This window comes from Grampus griseus (genome assembly GCF_964374135.1).
Source record: "Grampus griseus genome assembly, chromosome: 6".
NCBI classification, from domain to species: Eukaryota; Metazoa; Chordata; class Mammalia; order Artiodactyla; family Delphinidae; genus Grampus; species Grampus griseus.
The window spans coordinates 31,496,113-31,515,449 of NC_139000.1; the positions used below are offsets into that span (position 1 = coordinate 31,496,113).

The window sequence follows — 19,337 nt, forward strand, 5'->3', positions numbered from 1 at the left end:
ATTAATTATTGATATGTTTTAAATTGGAATTACAGGGCTGATCTTTTACCCTAATAGTCAAAATTGTCTTCTGTGTTACAAATATGTAAAAACATCCTAACTGTTAATACTAAGGATTTGAGTCTCTAAAAACATGTATCTATTAGTTAATTTCTGTTTATTTCTTCATTTTGTTTTTTTGCATTGGAAAGGTACTTGCCCAGTAGGAATGTCATTGTGTCATCCCAAATAATTGTGGTTTGAACCTTGCAAATTCTGAGGTTATGTTCTCTGCTGGCCAGTTTTTTTTTAATGATTCAGAAGGTTTTTGGTTAGGACACTGACTATATTCTTTTCTTGTAACTCCTAATTGCTAGGCCATAAGCCTTTTTTTTTTTTTTTTTTTAAACTGCTTTGTCAGTGTTCTCAACAAGGTAGTCTCTAGAACCTACATCTATTTTGTTGCGATACCAGTTGATTTTATTAAAATCAACTGATCTATTTACTACTTCTTTCATTCTGTTCCTGAATACTCTTCATTTTCTTCCTGTCCCTTAGGGCTGTACCTTTTGTAGATGTTTAACACATTTCTCTCATGGTTTTGTTTGACTCTGATCACAATACTTAGGTCATGCCAATGACACTTTGTTCTTTTTATTACCCTGGTGCCTATATATATGAACATATATAGGCTCTCAAAAATTAGTGGATTTTAAAAAGTGAAAAATAATGAATTGGGTAACCAACCTAATTATTTAATATCTAAAATTTTATATTAATCCATAGTAAGTGAAGAGAGCTAAGAAAGACTGAGATTGAGGCCTTGAATACTACAGTGGGGGGGCTTCCCTTGGTGGCGCAGTGGTTGAGAGTCCGCCTGCCGATGCAGGGGACACGGGTTTGTGCCCCGGTCTGGGAAGATCTCACATGCCGCGGAGCGGCTAGGCCCGTGAGTCATGGCCGCTGAGCCTGTGCGTCCGGAGCCTGTGCTCCGCAATGGGAGAGGCCACAACAGTGAGAGGCCCACGTACCGCAAAAAAAAAAAAAAAAAAAAATACTGCATTGGGAAGTTTAGTTTTGCCAACAGTAGTATTGGTAGTTGTTTTGTAGGACAGACTGTTTCTAATGTTTTAAAACTGTATCATGCTGTATTGGAAAAACCATTGTATGGGGATAAGTGGGCCCCAGATTCCCGGCATAGATTTGTTAGTGTCTAGTTTGGTAACTTGGACAACTCCATTAATCTTTCTCTGACAATTAAATTATCTGTGTAAAGCCAAGACACAATTGTCATGAAAATGTGATCAGTTATATTTCTGAGTGTACATTTGGCAAAAACATGTATTAAACTTCAAGGTTGCTGTCTTTGAAATGTTAAGACATACATTAGGAAAAATCTGAAAGTTTTGGTTTTAGTTTTTGAAGTTCTTAAGTGAAGATTTCAGTTTTATTTTGGATAAAATTTGCCATATTTAAGTTGGCCTCTTCATGTGAAATTACTTGAAATATATAGTTTTTGACAGCCTTAGTATAAAAATTTATTTTTCTAGTTTTTTTTTTGGAGTATTATCACAAAGTACAATTTAGAAGAATAGAAGGATAATAGTAAAAAGTGTTCCTCCATTCCCTATCTCCCAGCCATCTGTTTTCCCTCCCTAGTTTCTAAATGTAGTCTTTTTTTTCCCTTAATTTTTATTGGAGTATAGTTGCTTTACACTGTTGTGTTAGTTTCTGCTGTACAGTAAAGTGAATCAGTTATACGTATACATATATCCCCTCTTTTTTAGATTTCCTTCCCATTTAGGTCACCACAGAGCATTGAGTAGAGTTCCCTGTGCTATACAGTAGGTTCTCATTAGTTATCTAGTTTATACACAGTAGTGTATATATGTCAATCCCAATCTCCCAATTCATCCCACCCTCCCTCCCCACCTTGGTATCCCTAAGTTTGTTCTCTACATCTGTGTCTTTGTTTCTGCTTTGCCAATAAGTTCATCTGTACCATTTTTCTAGATTCCACATAAAGCAATATTATATATTTGTTTTTCTGACTTACTTCACTCTGTATGACAGTCTCTAGGTCTATGCATGTCTGTGTAAGTGGCACTATTTTGTTCCTTTTTATGGTTAAGTAATGTTCCATTGTATACGTGTACCACATCTTCTTTATCCATTCCTCTGTTGATGGACATTTAGGTTGCTTCCGTGTCCTGGCTATCGTAAATAGTGCTGCAGTGAACATTGGGGTGCATGTATCTTTTTGAATTATGGCTTTCTCCAGCTATGTGCCCAGGAGTGGTATTGCTGGGTCATATGGTAGTTCTGTTTTTAGTTTTTTGAGGAACCCCCATATTGTTCTCCATAGTGGCTGTACCAATTTACATTCCCACCAACAGTGTGAAGAGTTTCCTTCACATCCTCTCCAGCATTTATCATTTCTAGGTCTTTTGATGATGGCCATTCTGACTGGTGTTAGGTGATACCTCATCTAAATGTATTCTTTTAGGTAACTTCTGTGTCGTCACAAATGATTACATGTATTCTTTTGGTTTTCTCCTTTTATAGAAATAACATAGCTCTGTACACTGATTTGGATCACGCAGTTTTTACTTAGTATATATATATATACTTTTTAAAATTTCTTAATATTTTATTTATTTACTTATTTACTTACTTTTGGCTGCATCGGGTCTTTGTTGCTGTGCATGGGCTTTCTCTGGTTGTGGCGAGCGGGGGCTGCTCTTTGCTGCAGTGCACAGGCTTCTCACTGCAGTGGCTTCTCTTGTTGCGGAGCATGGGCTCAAGGCACACGGGCTTCAGTAGTTGTGGCACACAGGCTCAGTAGTGGCTCGCGGGCTCTAGAGCGCAGGCTCAGTAGTTGTGGCGCACAGGCTTAGTTGCTCTGCGGCATGTGGGATCTTCCTGGACCGGGGCTCGAACCCCTGTCCCCTGCATTGGCAGGCGGATTCTTAACCACCGTGCCACCAGGGAAGTCCCACACTTAGTATATTTGCGATCATTTCTTCTGAAAGAATTGTATGACATTGCCATTACTGATGGAAATAGTAATTAACAGGGAAAGATCACAAAGGGAAAAGGAATCTCTAGACAGAGATACTGTTTCCAAATGGAGATGTCTATTCCAGAGCCAATGAAAGGTTTTAAGGTTAATTTTATTTGTGATTTATAAAATTTTGAATGGTTTTAAAAGTTATTTTTTAACTAAGTTCTGAAGGATAATAATAAAACATTAATCTAGTTTAAGAAATAGAATGTTTTTCATTATTTTTGAAACTCCTATGTGCTTTTCCCCTCTCCCTTTAGAGTAACACTGTCTTAAATATTATCATACTCTTGCTCCTTTATAGTTTTACCATATTAGCATGTAATTCCAAACCATATTGTTTAGTTTTACATGTTATTGAACTTTTTAAAAGTGAAATATTTTTTAGTAATTTCCTTTTTTTTCATTCAGTATACTAAGATACCCATGTTAATGTGTAAGCAGTTGTTCATTCTTTTTCATTGCTATGTAGCATTCCATTGTAATCAGATATCATGATTGATTGTTTTTCATAGTTTCAGTATTTTTAATCATTCCATTTTTATCTCCACTTTTGTCATGTTAGCTTTGCCGCTTATGTTTTTAACCATTTGCTCTTCAAGTTAATACAACCTGCCTTCTATACTGTACCGCTTCATGCCATAACGTAGTGTGTAATGACGTGTGAGGTTATTCTTATTTTTGTTTCTCTGTATGTAATGTGTGTTTTTTTCTCTACATGCTTGTTTTACAAGTTTTAGAGATTTTTCCTTTTATCACATTTTTTCCAGCAGTTTGATTATATTAATACCTTTTTTCAATGCTTTGAAATGTCAAATGAGTAATTTTGTTCTCTTTTATTTTTAAACTATTTGCAGAGACAACACAAAATTATATAATGTTACATTTATTTTAACCTACACTTCTTCCTTCATAAGGTTACTTGTCTAAACATTTCACTAACATTGTGCAATTTTAAACTCAGAAAAAGAACAAAGTTACAAGTGTGACAATTTATCAGGAATAGATTAAGTGACAGCTGTAACTAGAATCAGAATTAGATTATTTTAATAATTCCAGGAAGAGTATAATTTACAAAATACATTTGAATGATGTTAGGAAGATAGCAGGAGGAATTATTTGCTTAGTCAAATAATTTCTTTCACTTAGTAATATTTATTTAAGGTTCCTCCATGTGTTTTCATGACTTCATAGCTTATTTCCTTTTAGCACTGAATAATATTCCATTGTCTGGTTATATCAGTTTATCCATTTACCTACTGAAGGACATCTTGATTACTTTCAGATTTTGGCAGTTGTGAATAAAGCTGCTATAAATATCTGTGTGTAGGTTTTTGTGTAGACATAAGATTTCAACTCCTTTAGTTAAATACTAAGGAGAGCAGTTGCTGGATCATATGGTAAGAGTGTATTTAATATTGTAAAAAACCACCAAACATATTTCCAAAGTGCTGTACCATTTTGTATTTCCACCAGCAGTAAATGAGAGTTTCTGTTGCCCCACATCCTTGCTAGTATTTGGTATTGTCAGTCTTCCAGATTTTGGTCATTCTAATAGGTGTGTAGTGGTATCTCATAATTGTTTTAATTTGCGTTTCCCTGATAACATATGATGTGGAATGTTTTTTCATATGCTTATTTGCCATGTGTCTTCTTTGGTGAGGTGTCTGTTATGGTCTTTGGCTGATGTTAAAATTAGGTTATTTTCTTATTGTTGGATTTTAAGAGTTCTTTGAATATTTTGGATTTTTTCCTACTCTGTGGCTTATCCTTTCAGGCTCTTGACATTGTCTTTCACAAAACAAAAGTTTTTAATTTTAATGACATCCAACTTCAACTTATCGGTTATTTCATTCATGCATTGTGCCTTTAGTGTTGTATCTAAAAAGTCATCATACTCAGGGTCATCTACATTTTTCCTCCTGTGTTATCTTCTAAGAGTTTTATAGTTTTGTGTTTTACATTTAGGTCTGTTGGGATGCATTTTGAGTTAATTTTTGTCAAGGGTTGAAGGTCTGTGTCTAGATTCATTTTTTTTTCACATGGATGTCCAGTTATTACAGCACCATTTGTTGAAAAGACAATCTTTTGCTCCATTGTCAAAGATCAGTTGACTATGTGGGTCTCTTTCTGTTCCATGTATTTATTTATCCTTTTGCCAGTAGCACACTATTTTGATTACTGTAGCTTTATAGTAATTTTTGAAATTGGTGAGTGTCAGTCCTTCAAATTGTTCTTCTCCTTCAATATATATTGGCTATTCTGGGTCTTTTGCCCCTTTGTATAAACTTTAGAATCAGTTCATGGATCTCCACAAGATGACTTGGTAAGATTTTGGTTGGATTTATGTTGAATGTATAGATCATGTTGGGAAGAACTGACATCTTGACAATATTGAGTCTTCCTATCCATGAACATGGAATATCCTCCATTTATTTAGTTCTTTGATTTTGTTCATCAGAGTTTTTTAGTTTTCTTCATATAGACCATATATATTTTATTAGATTTATACCTAAATATTTCATTTTTGGGGGTGCTAATGTAAATCGTATTATGTTTTTAATTTCAAATTCCGTTTGTTCATTGCTGATATTTAGGGAAGCAGTTTGACTTTTATATATTAATGCTGTGTCCTGCAACCTTGCTATAATTGATTGTTTCAGATTTTCTACAGAGATGACCATGTGATCTGTGAACAAAGACCACCCAATGAATTTTAAATTTTAGATAATGGGTTTTTTTTAACATATTTATTGGAGTATAACTGCTTTATAATGGTGTGTTTCTGCTTTATAACAAAGTGAATCAGTTATATATATACATATATCCCCATATCTCTTCCCTCTTGCATCTCCCTCCCACCCTCCCCATCCCACCCCTCTAGGTGGTCACAAAGCACCGGAGCTGATCTCCCTGTGCTATGCGGCTGCTTCCCACTAGCTATCTGTTTTACATTTGGTAGTGTATATATGTCCATGCCACTCTCTCACTTTGTCCCAACTTACCCTTCCCCCTCTCCATATCCTCAAGTCCATTCTCTAGTAGGTCTGTATCTGATAATGGGTTTTTTAATCTCAACTTTTTTGGTTCATCTTCTGTTTCTCTTACATTCATTTTTCTTTAACTACTTGAATATATTTATAATAGTTGTTTTAAAGTTCTTGCCTGCTAATTCCATCATCTCTTTTGATTGCTTTTTCCCCTGGTTATGTGGCACATTTTCATGTTTTTAGCATGTCTAGTAGTTTTTGAGTGTATATTGGACAATGGAAATTTTATGTGGTGGATTTTGTTGTTTTCTAAAGAGTGTTTTGCTTTGTTCTGGCAGGCAGTCAAGTTACTTGAGTTATCACCTTTATCCTTTAGTGTCTTGTTTTTACATTTTGTTGGGGTGGTTTATTAGAGCAAGTAACCTTTACTAAGGCAAGGATCAGCAAACTACAGCCCTGTAGGACAAATCTTGGTGGCCCTATTTTTGTGCCATCCTTGAGCTAAGAGCAGGGTTTACTTTTTTTTTTTTAATATTTATTTATTTATTTACGCTGTGCCGGGTCTTAGTTGTGGCATGCAGGATCTTTTTTAGTTGCGGCATGTGGACTTCCTAGTTGTGGCAGGCGAACTCTTAGTTGTGGCGTGCATGCAGGATCTAGTTCCCTGACCAGGGATTGAACCCAGGCCTCTTGCATTAGGAGTGCGGAGTCTTACCCACTGGACCACCAGGGAAGTCCCTGTTTACATTTTTTTGACAGTTGTTAAAACAGAGAAAAACCCAAGAATATGTGGCAGAATCTGTATGTGACCTGCAAAGCCTAAAATATTTACTCTTTGGCCTTTTATAGAAAAAGTTTGCTAACTCCTGCCCTAGTGCTACTTTAGCCCTACTATTAATAGGTTCTCTTTCTGAGTATCATCTGAATGACCTGGTTGTTCTATGAAGACACTCCATGCTGGCTGGTTAGAACTCAAACACCTCTCTTCCCTGTTTGAGCTTTGGGAATTCTTTTGCTCACAACTCTGCTGCTGCTTTGGCCATGTGGAATTTCATCACCTTGTGCGTGTACAGCTTTTATTCATCAACATATCTGAGGAGACTGGAGCTGTCTCTCAGGCAAAGAGGATAAGAATTTGGCTTTGTCAAATGGCCCCTCTTGGAGGACAGAGAATCCATTCAACCTTTTGACCATCCTGCTGAGCTGAATTGAGAAAATAGGAGACTCAAGAGGCCTGTGAGGGGCCTGATCCCCTCCAGCATTTCCCAGATTCTTAAGCTGCAAAAGCAGAGGGGCTTAAAAGCTAAGCCAGTAACCTCTGTGACTCATGGTCCTAAGGAAACAATGATTAGTTTAAGTTGCTGGCCTGGAAGTGGGTTGGGTCTTCAGTGTACACATAAGCTCTCATTGCAGACTCTTTTTTTTCTTTTAATTTTATTTATTTATTTTTGGCTGCATTGGGTCTTCGTTGCTGTGTGTGGGCTTTCTCTAGTTGCAGCGAGCGGGGGCTACTCTTTATTGCGGTGCACGGGCTTCTCATTGCGGTGGCTCCTCTTGTTGTGGAGCACGGGCTCTAGCCACTCGGGCTTCAGTAGTTGTGGCTCTAGAGAGTAGACTAAGTAGTCGTGGCACACGGGCTTAGTTGCTCTGTGGCATATGGGATCTTCCCGGACCAGGGATTGGACCCGGGTCCCCTGCATTGGCAGGTGGATTCTTAACCACTGTGCCACCAGGGGAGCCCCTCATTGCAGACTCTTAAAGACTGTACCTTAGTAATGGGGACACACACATACATAACATGAATATAGATTAAAGGAGAATTTCACGAAACAATTGCTGAGGACCTCTGAAAACATTGGAAACCATAAAACATTACTGAGAGATATTAAAGATGACCTAAATACATGCAGGGATATATAATGTTCATGGATTGGGAGACTCCAATATTGTACAAATAATAGCTTTCTCTAAATTAATCTATAGTACAGATTCAGTGTAATCCAGATCAAAATTAGAGCAAATGTTTTTGTGGAAATTGAAAAGGTGATTCTAAAATTTATATTGAAATACAGACGAACAAGAATAACAAAGTGTTGAATAAAAATAAAGCCAGAGGGCTTGTACTATCAAATATCTATTACAAAGCCATGGTAATTAAGCAGTTGGGATAATAGGAAAAAGCAAGTGGGGCACAAAAGGACTCTGAACACAAACATGCTTCCAATACTAGGGAACTCTTGGGTGGTCTTTAGAGGCAGCTTGGTTGAAGTGAGTTTGTTCCCCCCACAAAGCATGTATGTAAAGAAATACTGGGGTAAGGAAAGAGCCCCAGAATAGAGGCAGGTTGTCTATCTCTTTCTTACCGTTTTTATTATTCATTGATAATAGTTGAGACATGGCCAACAGGGGAAAGGTAAAATGTAATCTGCCAAAGGTAAATTTGACGACACTTTCTTAGAACAGTTGAGCCCTGTTTTGTAGTGTGAGTATATGGAAATTTTCATTCTGTAAATATATTCCGTGATGTAATTTTATTGGGAAGTGAAAGAATCTCTAAATCTGAATTTTAGTATTTTAATAATTACAATTTCTTTCTTTTACTTGCTCTTTTTTAACATTTTAATATAGCAATAAAATGATTTTATAAAAAGTGTTAGGTGCATGACATTTCTGTTTATTTCCTGATAAAATTAGGTAGAAAATACTTCAATGTAGAAATTAAATGTACAGAACCTTCTTAAGAAAAATGAAGTTTTATATTTTTAAAAAACCCTTAATTTCCACATTGTACTAAATTAGCATGCCTGTTCTGGAATTGTGCAGTGTGAGGTCAGGGTTCTGAAGTATGCAAGTTTTTGTTAACACTGTAATTGCAGAAGTGAGGATTGCCTGTATTTGTGTATGTTTATGTGTGTGTATACATCTATGTGTTTATATTTTTATTTACTTTTATTTTGAAGCATTTTCAAACTTAGAGAAAAATAATAACTGCAGGACAAAGAACTGTTTTCTTAGACTATTTGACAGAGTGCCCATACCTCATACTTCGGCATACAGGCATACTTTGTTTTAAAGCACTTTGCAGATACTCTGTTTTTTACAAACTGAAGATTTATGGCAACCCTGCATCGAGGATGTCTGTTGGTGTTCGTTTTTCCAACAGTATTTGTACACTTCATGTCTCTGTGTCACATTTTGGTAATTTTTGCAATATTTCAAACATTTTCATTGTTACTATATTTTTTATGGTGATCTGTGATCAGTGATCTTTGACATTACTATTGTAATTGTTTTGGGGCATCACGAACCATGCCCACATGAGACGGTGAACTTAATAAATGTGTGTCTTCTGACTGCTGCACCAAGCAGCCGTCCCTCATTTCTCTCCCTGTTCCCTGAGACACAACAATACTGCCATTAGGCCAATTAATAACCCTACAATGGCCTATAGGTGTGTTCGAGTGAAAGGAAGAGTTGCACGACTCTTACTTTAAATCAGAAGCTAGAAATGATTATAAGCTTAGTGAGGAAGGCATGTTTAAAGCCAAGATAGGCTGAAAACTAGACCTTTCTGCCAGTTAGCCAAATTGTGAATGCAAAAGAAAAGTTCTTGAAATTAAAAGTGCTATTTCAGTGAACACAGGAATGATAAGAAAGTGAAACAGCCTTATTGATGACATGGAGAAAGTTTGAGTGGTTTGGATAGAATATCAGACCACCTACAACATTCCCTTAAGCCAAATCTAGAGCAAAGCCCTAACTCTCTTTGATTCTGTGAAGGGTGAGAGAGGTGAGGAAGCTGCAGAAGGAAAGTTTGAAGGTAGCCGAGGTTGGTTCATAAGGTTTAAGGAAAAGAGCTGTCTGCATAACATTAAAAGTGCAAGATGAAGCAGCTAATGGAGAAGTTGCAGCCAATTATCCAGAAGATCTAGCTAAAATATTATTGAAGGTGGCTACACTAAACAGCAGGTTTTCAGTGTAGACAAAACAGCTTTATATTGGAAGAAGTTGCCATCTAGGACTTTCATAGCTAGAGAGGAGAAGTCAGTGCCTGGTTTCGAAGCTTCAGAGGTCATGCTGATGTGTTAGGGGCTAATGCAGCTGGTAACTTTAAATTGAAGCCAACCCTCATTTACCGTTCTGAAAATCCTAGCGCCCTCAAGAATTATGGACTTCTCTGGTGGTGCAGTGGTTAAGAATCGCCTGCCAATGCAGGGGACATGGGTTCGAGCCCTGGTCCAGGAAGATCCCGCATGCCGCAGAGCAACGAAGCCCATATGCCACAACTACTGAGCCTGCATTCTAGAGCCTGTGCTCTGCAACAAGAGAAGCCACCGCAATGAGAAGCCCGCACACCGCAGTGAAGAGTAGCCCCTGTTCGCTGCAATTAGAGAAAGCCTGTGCGGAGCAACGAAGACCCAACGCAGCCAAAAATAAAATATAAATAAATAAATTATTTTAAAAAAGAAGTGAGCAGGAAAAAAACAGTTAAATAAAAAGGAATTATGCTAAATCTTCTCTGCTTGTGTTCTGTAAATGAAACAACAAAGCCTGGATGACAGCACATCAGTTTACAACATGGTTTACTGATGATTTTAAGCCCACTCTTGATATCTTCTGCACAGAAAAAAAGATTACTTTCAAAATATTACTACTCATTGACAATGCACCTGGTCACCCTAGAACTCTCATGGAGATGTACAATGAGATTATTGTTTTTTTCATGCCTGCTCACACACATCCATTCTGCAGTCCATGGATCAAGGAGTCTTTTAGACCTTCAAGTCGTATTATATAAGAAGCACGTTTTGTAAAGCTATAGCTGCCATAGATAGTGATTCCTCTGACGTATCTGAGCAAAGTAAATTGGAAACTTTCTGGAAAGGATTCATCATTCTAGATGCCATTAAGATCATTCGTGATTCATGGCAAGAGGTCAAAATATCAGCATTAAGAGGAGTTTGGAAGAAGTTGATCCCAACCCTCATGATTTTGAGGGGTATTCAAGACTTCAGTGGAGGAAATAACTGCAGCTGTGGTGGAAATAGCAGGAGAACTAGAATTAGAAGTGGAGCCTGAAGATGTGACTTTTATTGTAGATATCTCATGATAAAACTTTTAATGGATGAAGAGTTGCTTCTAATGGATAAGCAGAGAAAGTAGTTTCTTGAGATGGAATCTACTCCTGGTGAAGATGTGAAGATTGTTGAAATGACAGCAAAGGATTTAGAATATTACATAAACTTAGTTGATAGAGCAGTGACAGGATTTGAGAAGATTGACTCCAATTTTGAAAGAAGTTCCATTTTGGGTAAAGTGCTGTTGGAAGGAAGAGTCAATCTATGTGGCAAATTTTATTGTTGTCTTATTTTAAAAGAAATGTCCACAGCCACCTCAGCCTTCAATAGTCACCACCCTGGTCAGTCAGCAGCCATCACCGTCAAAGCAGGACCCTGCACTGTCACAAAGATTATGACTCACTGAAGGCTCAGATGGTGGTTAGCGTTTTTTAGCAATGGAATATTGTAAAATTAAGATATGTACATTGTTTTTATAGACAATGCTCTTGTACATGAAATGGACTACAGTATAGTATAAACATATCTTTTATATGCACTGGGAAACCAAAAAAATTTGTGACTTGCTTTATTGTGATATTTGCTTTATTGCTATATTTATGTTATCGCAGTGGTCTGGAACCAAACCCACAATATCTGGGGTACGCCTGTATTTGTCTTAAGACCATTCCATTACGTAAACACAATATAGTCATCAGAATCAGGAAATTAACATTGGTATATTACTGTCATCTAATCCTCAGACTTTACTCCTGTTTTGCCAGTTGTCCCAATAATGTACTTTAAAGGATCCATCTGAAATGATTCATTGCATTTAGTTGTAATGTCTGTTTAGTCTTTTTCAAAATCTGGAATAGTTCCTCAGTCTTTCCTTGTCTTTCGTTGACGTTGACAATTTTGAAGAACACAGGACGGTTATTTTGTAAAATTTCTCTCAATTCAGGTTTAATTTATTTTCTCATGATTAGATCAGGTTATACAAATTTGGCAGGAATATGACATGAGTGATGCTGTGGTTTTCTGATTGCATCCTGTCAGGTGGTGTGTGGTTTTGATTTGTCCCATTAGATGTTCACTTTGATCACTTGAGTAAGTGGTATCTGTCCATGTTCTCCACTTTTTACTTCTTCCCCTTTGTTATTAATAATATTTTATGAGGAGATACTTTGAAACAATGTAAATATCCCATTCCTTTTTGGTCTTCGAATTTATTCATTTATTTATTTTTGTTAGTATGGTTTCCTGTATTTTCCAGTGGGTTAAAATTCCTTACTATCCTTATTAATTTTGATACTCTCATGTTTGCCATGGTTACCTCCTGAAAGCTGGCTTTTTTGTTCTTTTGATACATCCTCATTTTTCTCTGAGTACAGTTGACCCTTGAACAACATAGGTTTGAACTCTGCAGGCCCACTTATTTGGAGATTTATTTCAGTAGTAAATACTACAGTACTACATGACGCATGGTTGGTTGAATCTGCAGATACGAGGAACCTCAGATATGGAGGGCCGACTATGAAGTGATATATGCAGATTTTCGATTGCATGGAGTGTCGGCACCCCTACCCACTCCACCCTACATTGTTCAAGGGTCAGCTTACTTCCTTACTTTCTTGTACCACAAATTGTTACAGATTCATGTTGTATTTTCCCTGTCCCCGCCCTGCAATCAGGTATTTCTTTAAGAGGCCCAGTTTTCCTTTAAGTGGAGAATGGATTTTAGAAACCAACTTCTGGACTCTTAAGTGTGGTCATTGCTATTAGCTGTTGCTGTTCCCATGCCCTATCAGTGAACAGAAATCAGGAACACAACACCCCTGGGTTCATTCTAGCTGTCTCCTTTTCTCTTGTACCTGCCTTTTCTGATGGTGGGAAACCTGACTTCCATTTTGCTTAATATATTTATCTACTTCATCAGTTACTTTGCCTGTAATCAGTCTCCTTTTGGCGCCACCCCTTTCCCATGCAGGCATCTTCCTTATCGCATTTGAACTCCAACTCTTGGGGACAGTGTGCCTCCATTTGTTAATGGGTAGCCAGCTCTGGGCCACTGAAGCTCTCCCACCCACTCTAGTGGTGATGTCTAGCTTCGCCTCATGCAGTGTCTTTAGAACTGAACTGTTCAGGAAGGGGAGGGGAGGCAGAAGGGAAGGGATTGAATGATCATTTATTATTGAATGGACCTTTCAAATATGATTTATCATTTATGAGTGAAAATATTCATTACACTCATTTCGAAGTAGAAAGATGGCATTGGAAATATGTTGTTTCCGTTGTTACCTATAGGTTTAAAAGATAAGACAATTGTGGGCTCCCCTGGTGGCGCAGTGGTTGAGAGTCTGCCTGCCGATGCAGGGGACAGCCCCGGTTCGGGAGGATCCCACATGCCGCGGAGCGGCTGGGCCCGTGAGCCATGGCCGCTCGGCCTGCGCGTCCGGAGCCTGTGCTCCGCAATGGGAGAGGCCACAAAAGTGAGAGGCCCGCGTACTGCAAAAAAAAAAAAAAAAAAAAAAAAACAATTGCCATGTGAAAACTCTGGGTGGTCACTCTACAAGAGGTTTTATAGAGACATAATGGATAGAGCTGTTGATTTTTTGAGGACAGTCCTCTTGAATTTATCTTGACTATTCATTCTCTTCCTAGAGTGATATTCTTTCCACCAGTCTTATCTTTGTCTTTCCGTGGGATTTTTCTGCATACTTGATTTTTGGTACTGAATTCCATCAGCTTCTGGAGTTGTGTTGTGATTCTTTGAAGGACTTGATGCTGTCCTTCCCTCTTCTTGTTTTCTTGAGAACTTAGAAAATGAAAAATACTAGAGATTTGATTCCCACCTCATTCATATTTTTCTTCTTTTCCTATAGACTATTTTCCTTTTACCTTTAGGGAATAAGAGGCAGCATTATAATTAATTTGAACATGGTATTTTCTGAATTATAAGTTTTTTCAGTGTTATATTTTACCACCAAATGGGAGAAAGGCTTTTGTCTGCCCTTTGTTCATGTCACTGAGATCTCCTATTGTAGCACTTACTTAATAGAAATGTAGTCTCTGCCTTGGTAGATTGTAAGCTCCTTGAGGGCTGTGAGACAGAAGAGTTTCTCTTTCTTTCATTCCTATGCAAAGCACCTAATAGGCCTAGCTCAGTGTTCAGTAAATGTTTAATAAATGAATTATTTGGAAAACTGGACCATTTATATGAGGCTTGATTGTTTGACATCTGCATCTTTAAGTCACTTTTTGTTAAGTTTCCTTTTAATATATAGAGCAAGTAGATTTAAAAAAAAAAACTATTGAACTTGTTTCTGACTTAAAATGTTCTGATTTGGTATTGGTTTTCTCCTTTTCTGACAGACAGTTTGTCACAATTTATTGGTTATCCCTGCCCGAAGCCAAAGCTTTGACATCCTGCAAAGTGCCATCAGTAAGCATTTGGTAAATATACTTAAAATTTTTTTCTGTTACACGAAAGCATAGCATTGGTTAAGATTGAGTTTGCCATAACCAAGGAGAGAGTGAGTGTCCAGAAGTCTAAGCTTAATAATTTCATTATGCTGAGGTGAGAACTGAGAAATCTTGGTGTTTTTCCTGGCTGTTACTAATTAATTCTGTGACCTTGGGAACATCTCCTCTTTTGCCAGGACCTTACTTTCTACATCTGAGCAATGAAAGACCTCTTATACCTCAGGTCCTTCTGACTTAAAATGCTTTAATTAACACGTGCCAGGTGTCATTGTGTTGGGAATCCAGCATCCGTACTGGGGTTCAGTTTCCACCCAGAAGGTTTGGGGTGTAAAGTAGGGATGTCACCTCACAGGCTCAAGGCCTGGTCACTGGAAGCAGTGAGCTCAGCCATGAAACTGACTTGTCTTTTGGCCAGTGGGTGTCTCTCTTTCCCATTGGCATTAAATTCTCATTAGGTATGCCTGGGTTTTGCTTTTAACTTCCTCCAACATTTACACTTTGCCCTTTGGCTTTTACTATAATGATGTGAGGGGCGAGTCCAAAACTTTTATCTTCCGGGGATTCTCACTTGTTTGGATAATTTTACAGGCATGTCTACACCGCCTTTTCTTTACTTCCCTCGAGTTGGAAGACTACTACGTTGACTCCTCAGTACTCTCTTTTCTCCCTGCTATCAAACTTCTAATCCTTATACACTGTGTCTCCAAAGATCCCCATCTTTTTTCTTTTCTTTTTTCTTTTTTTTTACTTCCACTCCAGAAATTTATGCCCTTTGACTACTTTCACTATTCTAGTAAAAGATCAACATTCCAGTGTTGATCTGGCCACTTCTTTCAGACAGCCTGAGTAAAGGTTAAGACCTCAGAACCTACAGAGTTTATGATAACTCAGCAGTAGTTTGCAGGAGATTTAAGCCATGTATACATGCAGTTACAAGTTAGAGTCCACCTTAATGACAATTTACACAGTAGAGTCCAGGTGAGTTAGCATACCATGATGTCCCTTATCTGGGTTTTGGGACAGTGAAGCAGTCAAGTGTGAGTATAGTATTATCTTACTCCATTATAGGTATTTTCCTTAGTTATGTCTGAATGACTGGTTAAATCAAAGGGCAGGGGAAGGATAATTGTAAAAGGAACTGTGGTTTGTACATTTAATTACCTGGGGTGGGGGTGGTGCCAGATATTAGAGTTTTCCGGTCTGAATAATCTGAAGGTCATGTAAATGCGATTGCTGGTATCACGATCTTCTTTGGATGTATGAAATAATCCTTTTAAATAATAGTATTTCTGTCCATCAGTAGAAATTGTAACATCTAGAAAATTTTAGGAGACTTTGTCATGAAGGGGAGGCGGTGGATTGGGTTATTAGTATTTCTTGAGTTTGCGTATTTTCAGAGTCATTTAATGTAGCAACTAAATTCTCAAAGGAAAACAGGATCTTAAGGTGTGGTTGGTGGCATGGCATGTATTATGTATACACAAGTTTCCACCAGTAGTGATGGAAGGTTAACTCTCCAGATAGTGGTGTTTGGTTTTATTCTGGGGAGAGGGGCTGTTGTGAAGAGGTCATTAATCTCATTTTTCTCTGCCTAGGTTGGGTTGACTGTAATTCCTGACAGCACGGTGGGCTGTGTTTTGGGTGTTATCTGTAAGCTCCTGGATCATACGTGTGTACTTAGTGAGACGCTGCTGCCATTTCTGGCTTCTTGTTGCTACAGTCTTCTTTATTTTCTGCTCACTTTAGAGAAAGGAGAAGCAGAACATCTAAGAAAGAGGTAATAGTTTTTGTATTCTTAAACTTTAATTTTTTTCCTACTTGTTCAACTCCCCTCAATCAGTCAGGCAGTTGGTCAGTCATTCAATCTGTAAGAGATATTTCCAAAATCTAATTCTCTTTTAGAGTTTGTATAAACCTAGCTAGCTTTTCTTTGTTCTTTTATGAATCCCCTTTGTGACGGTGAGCAGCTTAGTTTTTTTTTTCCCTTTAAGCTACAAATTTGAAAAGTTAGATGGCATTAGAAAGTTTCCTGAGAGCTTTCCTTATTAACTTTGCTATAGATCTGGCAAGAAAAAAAATTCTACTTTTAGAAAGATGAGCTTACTATTAGTACAAGCCTTTGTATTTTGTTTTGGGCTTCATTAGAACTAGCCAGCATGGATTTTTTTTTTTTTTTTGCGGTACGCGGGGCTCTCACTGTTGTGGCCTCTCCCGTCGCGGAGCACAGGCTCCGGACGCGCAGGCTCAGCGGCCATGGCTCATGGGCCTAGCTGCTCCGCGGCATGTGGGATCCTCCCGGACCGGGGCACGAACCTGTGTCCCCTGCATCGGCAGGCAGACTTTCAACCACTGCGCCACCAGGGAAGCCCGCCAGCATGGATTTTTAAATTCTTGGGTTTAAGGAAATTGTTCTAAGATGCTAGTGTTTTTAATTAGTACTTTTGCTCCTATATAATTTTTAGACTAAAGCTTCTAGGATAGTATAGAAGATTTCACTTTAATTTTCAAAGAGTGTTCTCATGCTTATGTTCTCATTGGTATGCTGTTAACAATTCATTGCAGAAGGTTTTTTAAAAATCTAACAGATGAGCAAATATAAGAAAATAAAAATCATTCTATCACATTTTGACATTTGCCTTTTTTGAGCTTTTAAATGTCACCAAAATATACACATGATTGTATAAAACATTTCAATAGTTTAAAGAGTATAAACTGAACACCTGTTTAACCAACCTCCCGGTTCAGAAATAGAACATCGTCAGCACACTTTCTCCACAGTTACATTTCTCTTCTACATCCCCAGAGATCACTTCTGTGTTAGTCACTTCCTTACCTTTTTATTTAAAAATTTTATGTGCATTTATAAGCAGTTTCATTTTTGTTTTGCATATTTTAAGAATTTGATATATAAGAGGAATTATACTATATGTATTTTTTGTGACTTGATTTTCATCATCATTTGTGAGAGTACTCATGTTGATTCGAAGATGTATTTCATTCATTTTTGTTTCTCTATACCAGGAGTCAGCAAACTTCTTTCTGTAAGGAGTCAGTGAATATTTTAGGTTTTTCAAACCATAACGTCTCTTGTCAGAACTACTCAGCACTGCCCTGGTCATGTGAAAGCAGCATTAGATGATACATAAATGAATGGGTGTAGCTGTGTTCCAATAAAATTCTGTTTACAAATACAGGCTGTGAGCTGGATTGGCTGTGGTCTAGTACCCCTGCTCTGTAATATTCTGTTATATGCATGTACTATAACTTACCCATTTTACTGTCAACAGACATTTGGATTTTTTCCATTAAGTGTGTGTATTTAAAACTTTGTACATTTCACTGTTAATATCCTGTAAAATTTACACATAAACAAGCGTAGATTTGATGGTACTTTTCTTACCATCATCAAACTTTCGGGCCTGATAGTTCAAGAAAAGGCTTTGTAAATAGCAAGGAACTTCTCAGGGTTCTAAAAATTTTATAATGAGCATCCCCATTTATGAACTATGTATATTGTTGTTTGTCATTTCCTGTCACTTGAAATGTAGCCCATTTGTGATATACTCTGATAAGAAGTTTCAAAGATCTTTTTTAGTTTCTTATAGAAAAACATCCTTTGATTTTACATGGTTGGACTGAACAAAATTCACTGTATTTAATATTTTGCCTCTGTAAAATTCTGTTTTTAAAAGTGTTTTGTACTGTGTATTGAGTTTGATATGCATCTCTCAGGATGACATTAGTCACAAAGAAGTGTTGGCAGTCAGTCTTAGGTACTTAAGTTTCCCTTTTGGGCTGCTCCTACCCTCCTAGAGAAGGTGTTTGTGAGATTACAAATAATGAGAGTGCCAGTCAAACTACTGGGAGCTTTTGATTTCACAAGTGCTGACCAAAAAAATCGGGCTTGACCAATTTGAGGTATTCAAATTTGAGTGGCCACTGTACTTTGAAGAAACTATTCTGTTGTCTTCTGGATTCATTGTTAGTAATGAAAGATCTGCTGTTCAACTTAGCCCTTTTGGTTCCTAGGTAGTAATCTATTCTTTTTTTTTTAACATCTTTATTGGAGTATAATTGCTTTACAATGGTGTGTTAGTTTCTGCTTTATAACAAAGTGAATCAGCTATATGTGTACATATATCCCCATATCTCTTCCCTCTTACGCCTCCCTCCCTCCCACCCTCCCTATCCCACCCCTCTAGGCGGTCCCAAAGCACCGAGCTGATCTCCCTGTGCTATGCGGCTGCTTCCCACTAGCTATTTTACATTTGGTGTAGTGTATGTATGTCCATGCCACTCTCTCACTTTGTCACAGCTTACCCTTCCCCCTCCCCGCGTCCTCAAGTCCATTCTCTAGTAGGTCTGCGTCTTTATTTCCGTCCTGCCCCTAGGTTAGTAATCTATTCTTTTCTATGGTTTCACTGTTTTCTCTTTGTTGCATTGCAAATCAGGGTGTATCCTAGTGTAGGTTTGTTGTTATTTATCCTGCTTGAGACTTAGTGTACTCCTTTAATCTGAAGACTTAATGTTTTTTCTTCAGCTGTGTTTTTATTTCTGTTATCTTCCCCACTGTTTCTATTCTCCCCTAAAAGCTCCTTTTAAACATAGGGAGTTTCTCATTCTGATTCTTTTGTTTAATCCTTCTATTGAGTTTTTATTGTATCAGCTATTGTTTTCTCTTTCATCTATTTTGAGTTTTTACTCGGCTCTTTGTCATTCTTGCTTTATTGGTGTTAAAGGTCTTGTCAGTTTGTTCTGTTT

General features: G+C 37.6%; 1 protein-coding gene across 3 annotated transcripts in view; it reads left to right on the top strand.

Moving 5' to 3' along the window:
* The window catches only part of TEX10 (testis expressed 10), a 56,113-nt gene that overhangs the window by 33,028 nt on the left and 3,748 nt on the right, over positions 1–19,337 (top strand). For all 3 annotated transcript variants that reach the window (XM_082657272.1, XM_082657273.1, XM_082657274.1), the window contains 2 exons: positions 14,466–14,546; positions 16,172–16,353. In XM_082657272.1, the coding sequence (XP_082513398.1) occupies positions 14,466–14,546; positions 16,172–16,353 (263 nt within the window). The remainder of the gene's footprint in view (positions 1–14,465; positions 14,547–16,171; positions 16,354–19,337) is intronic.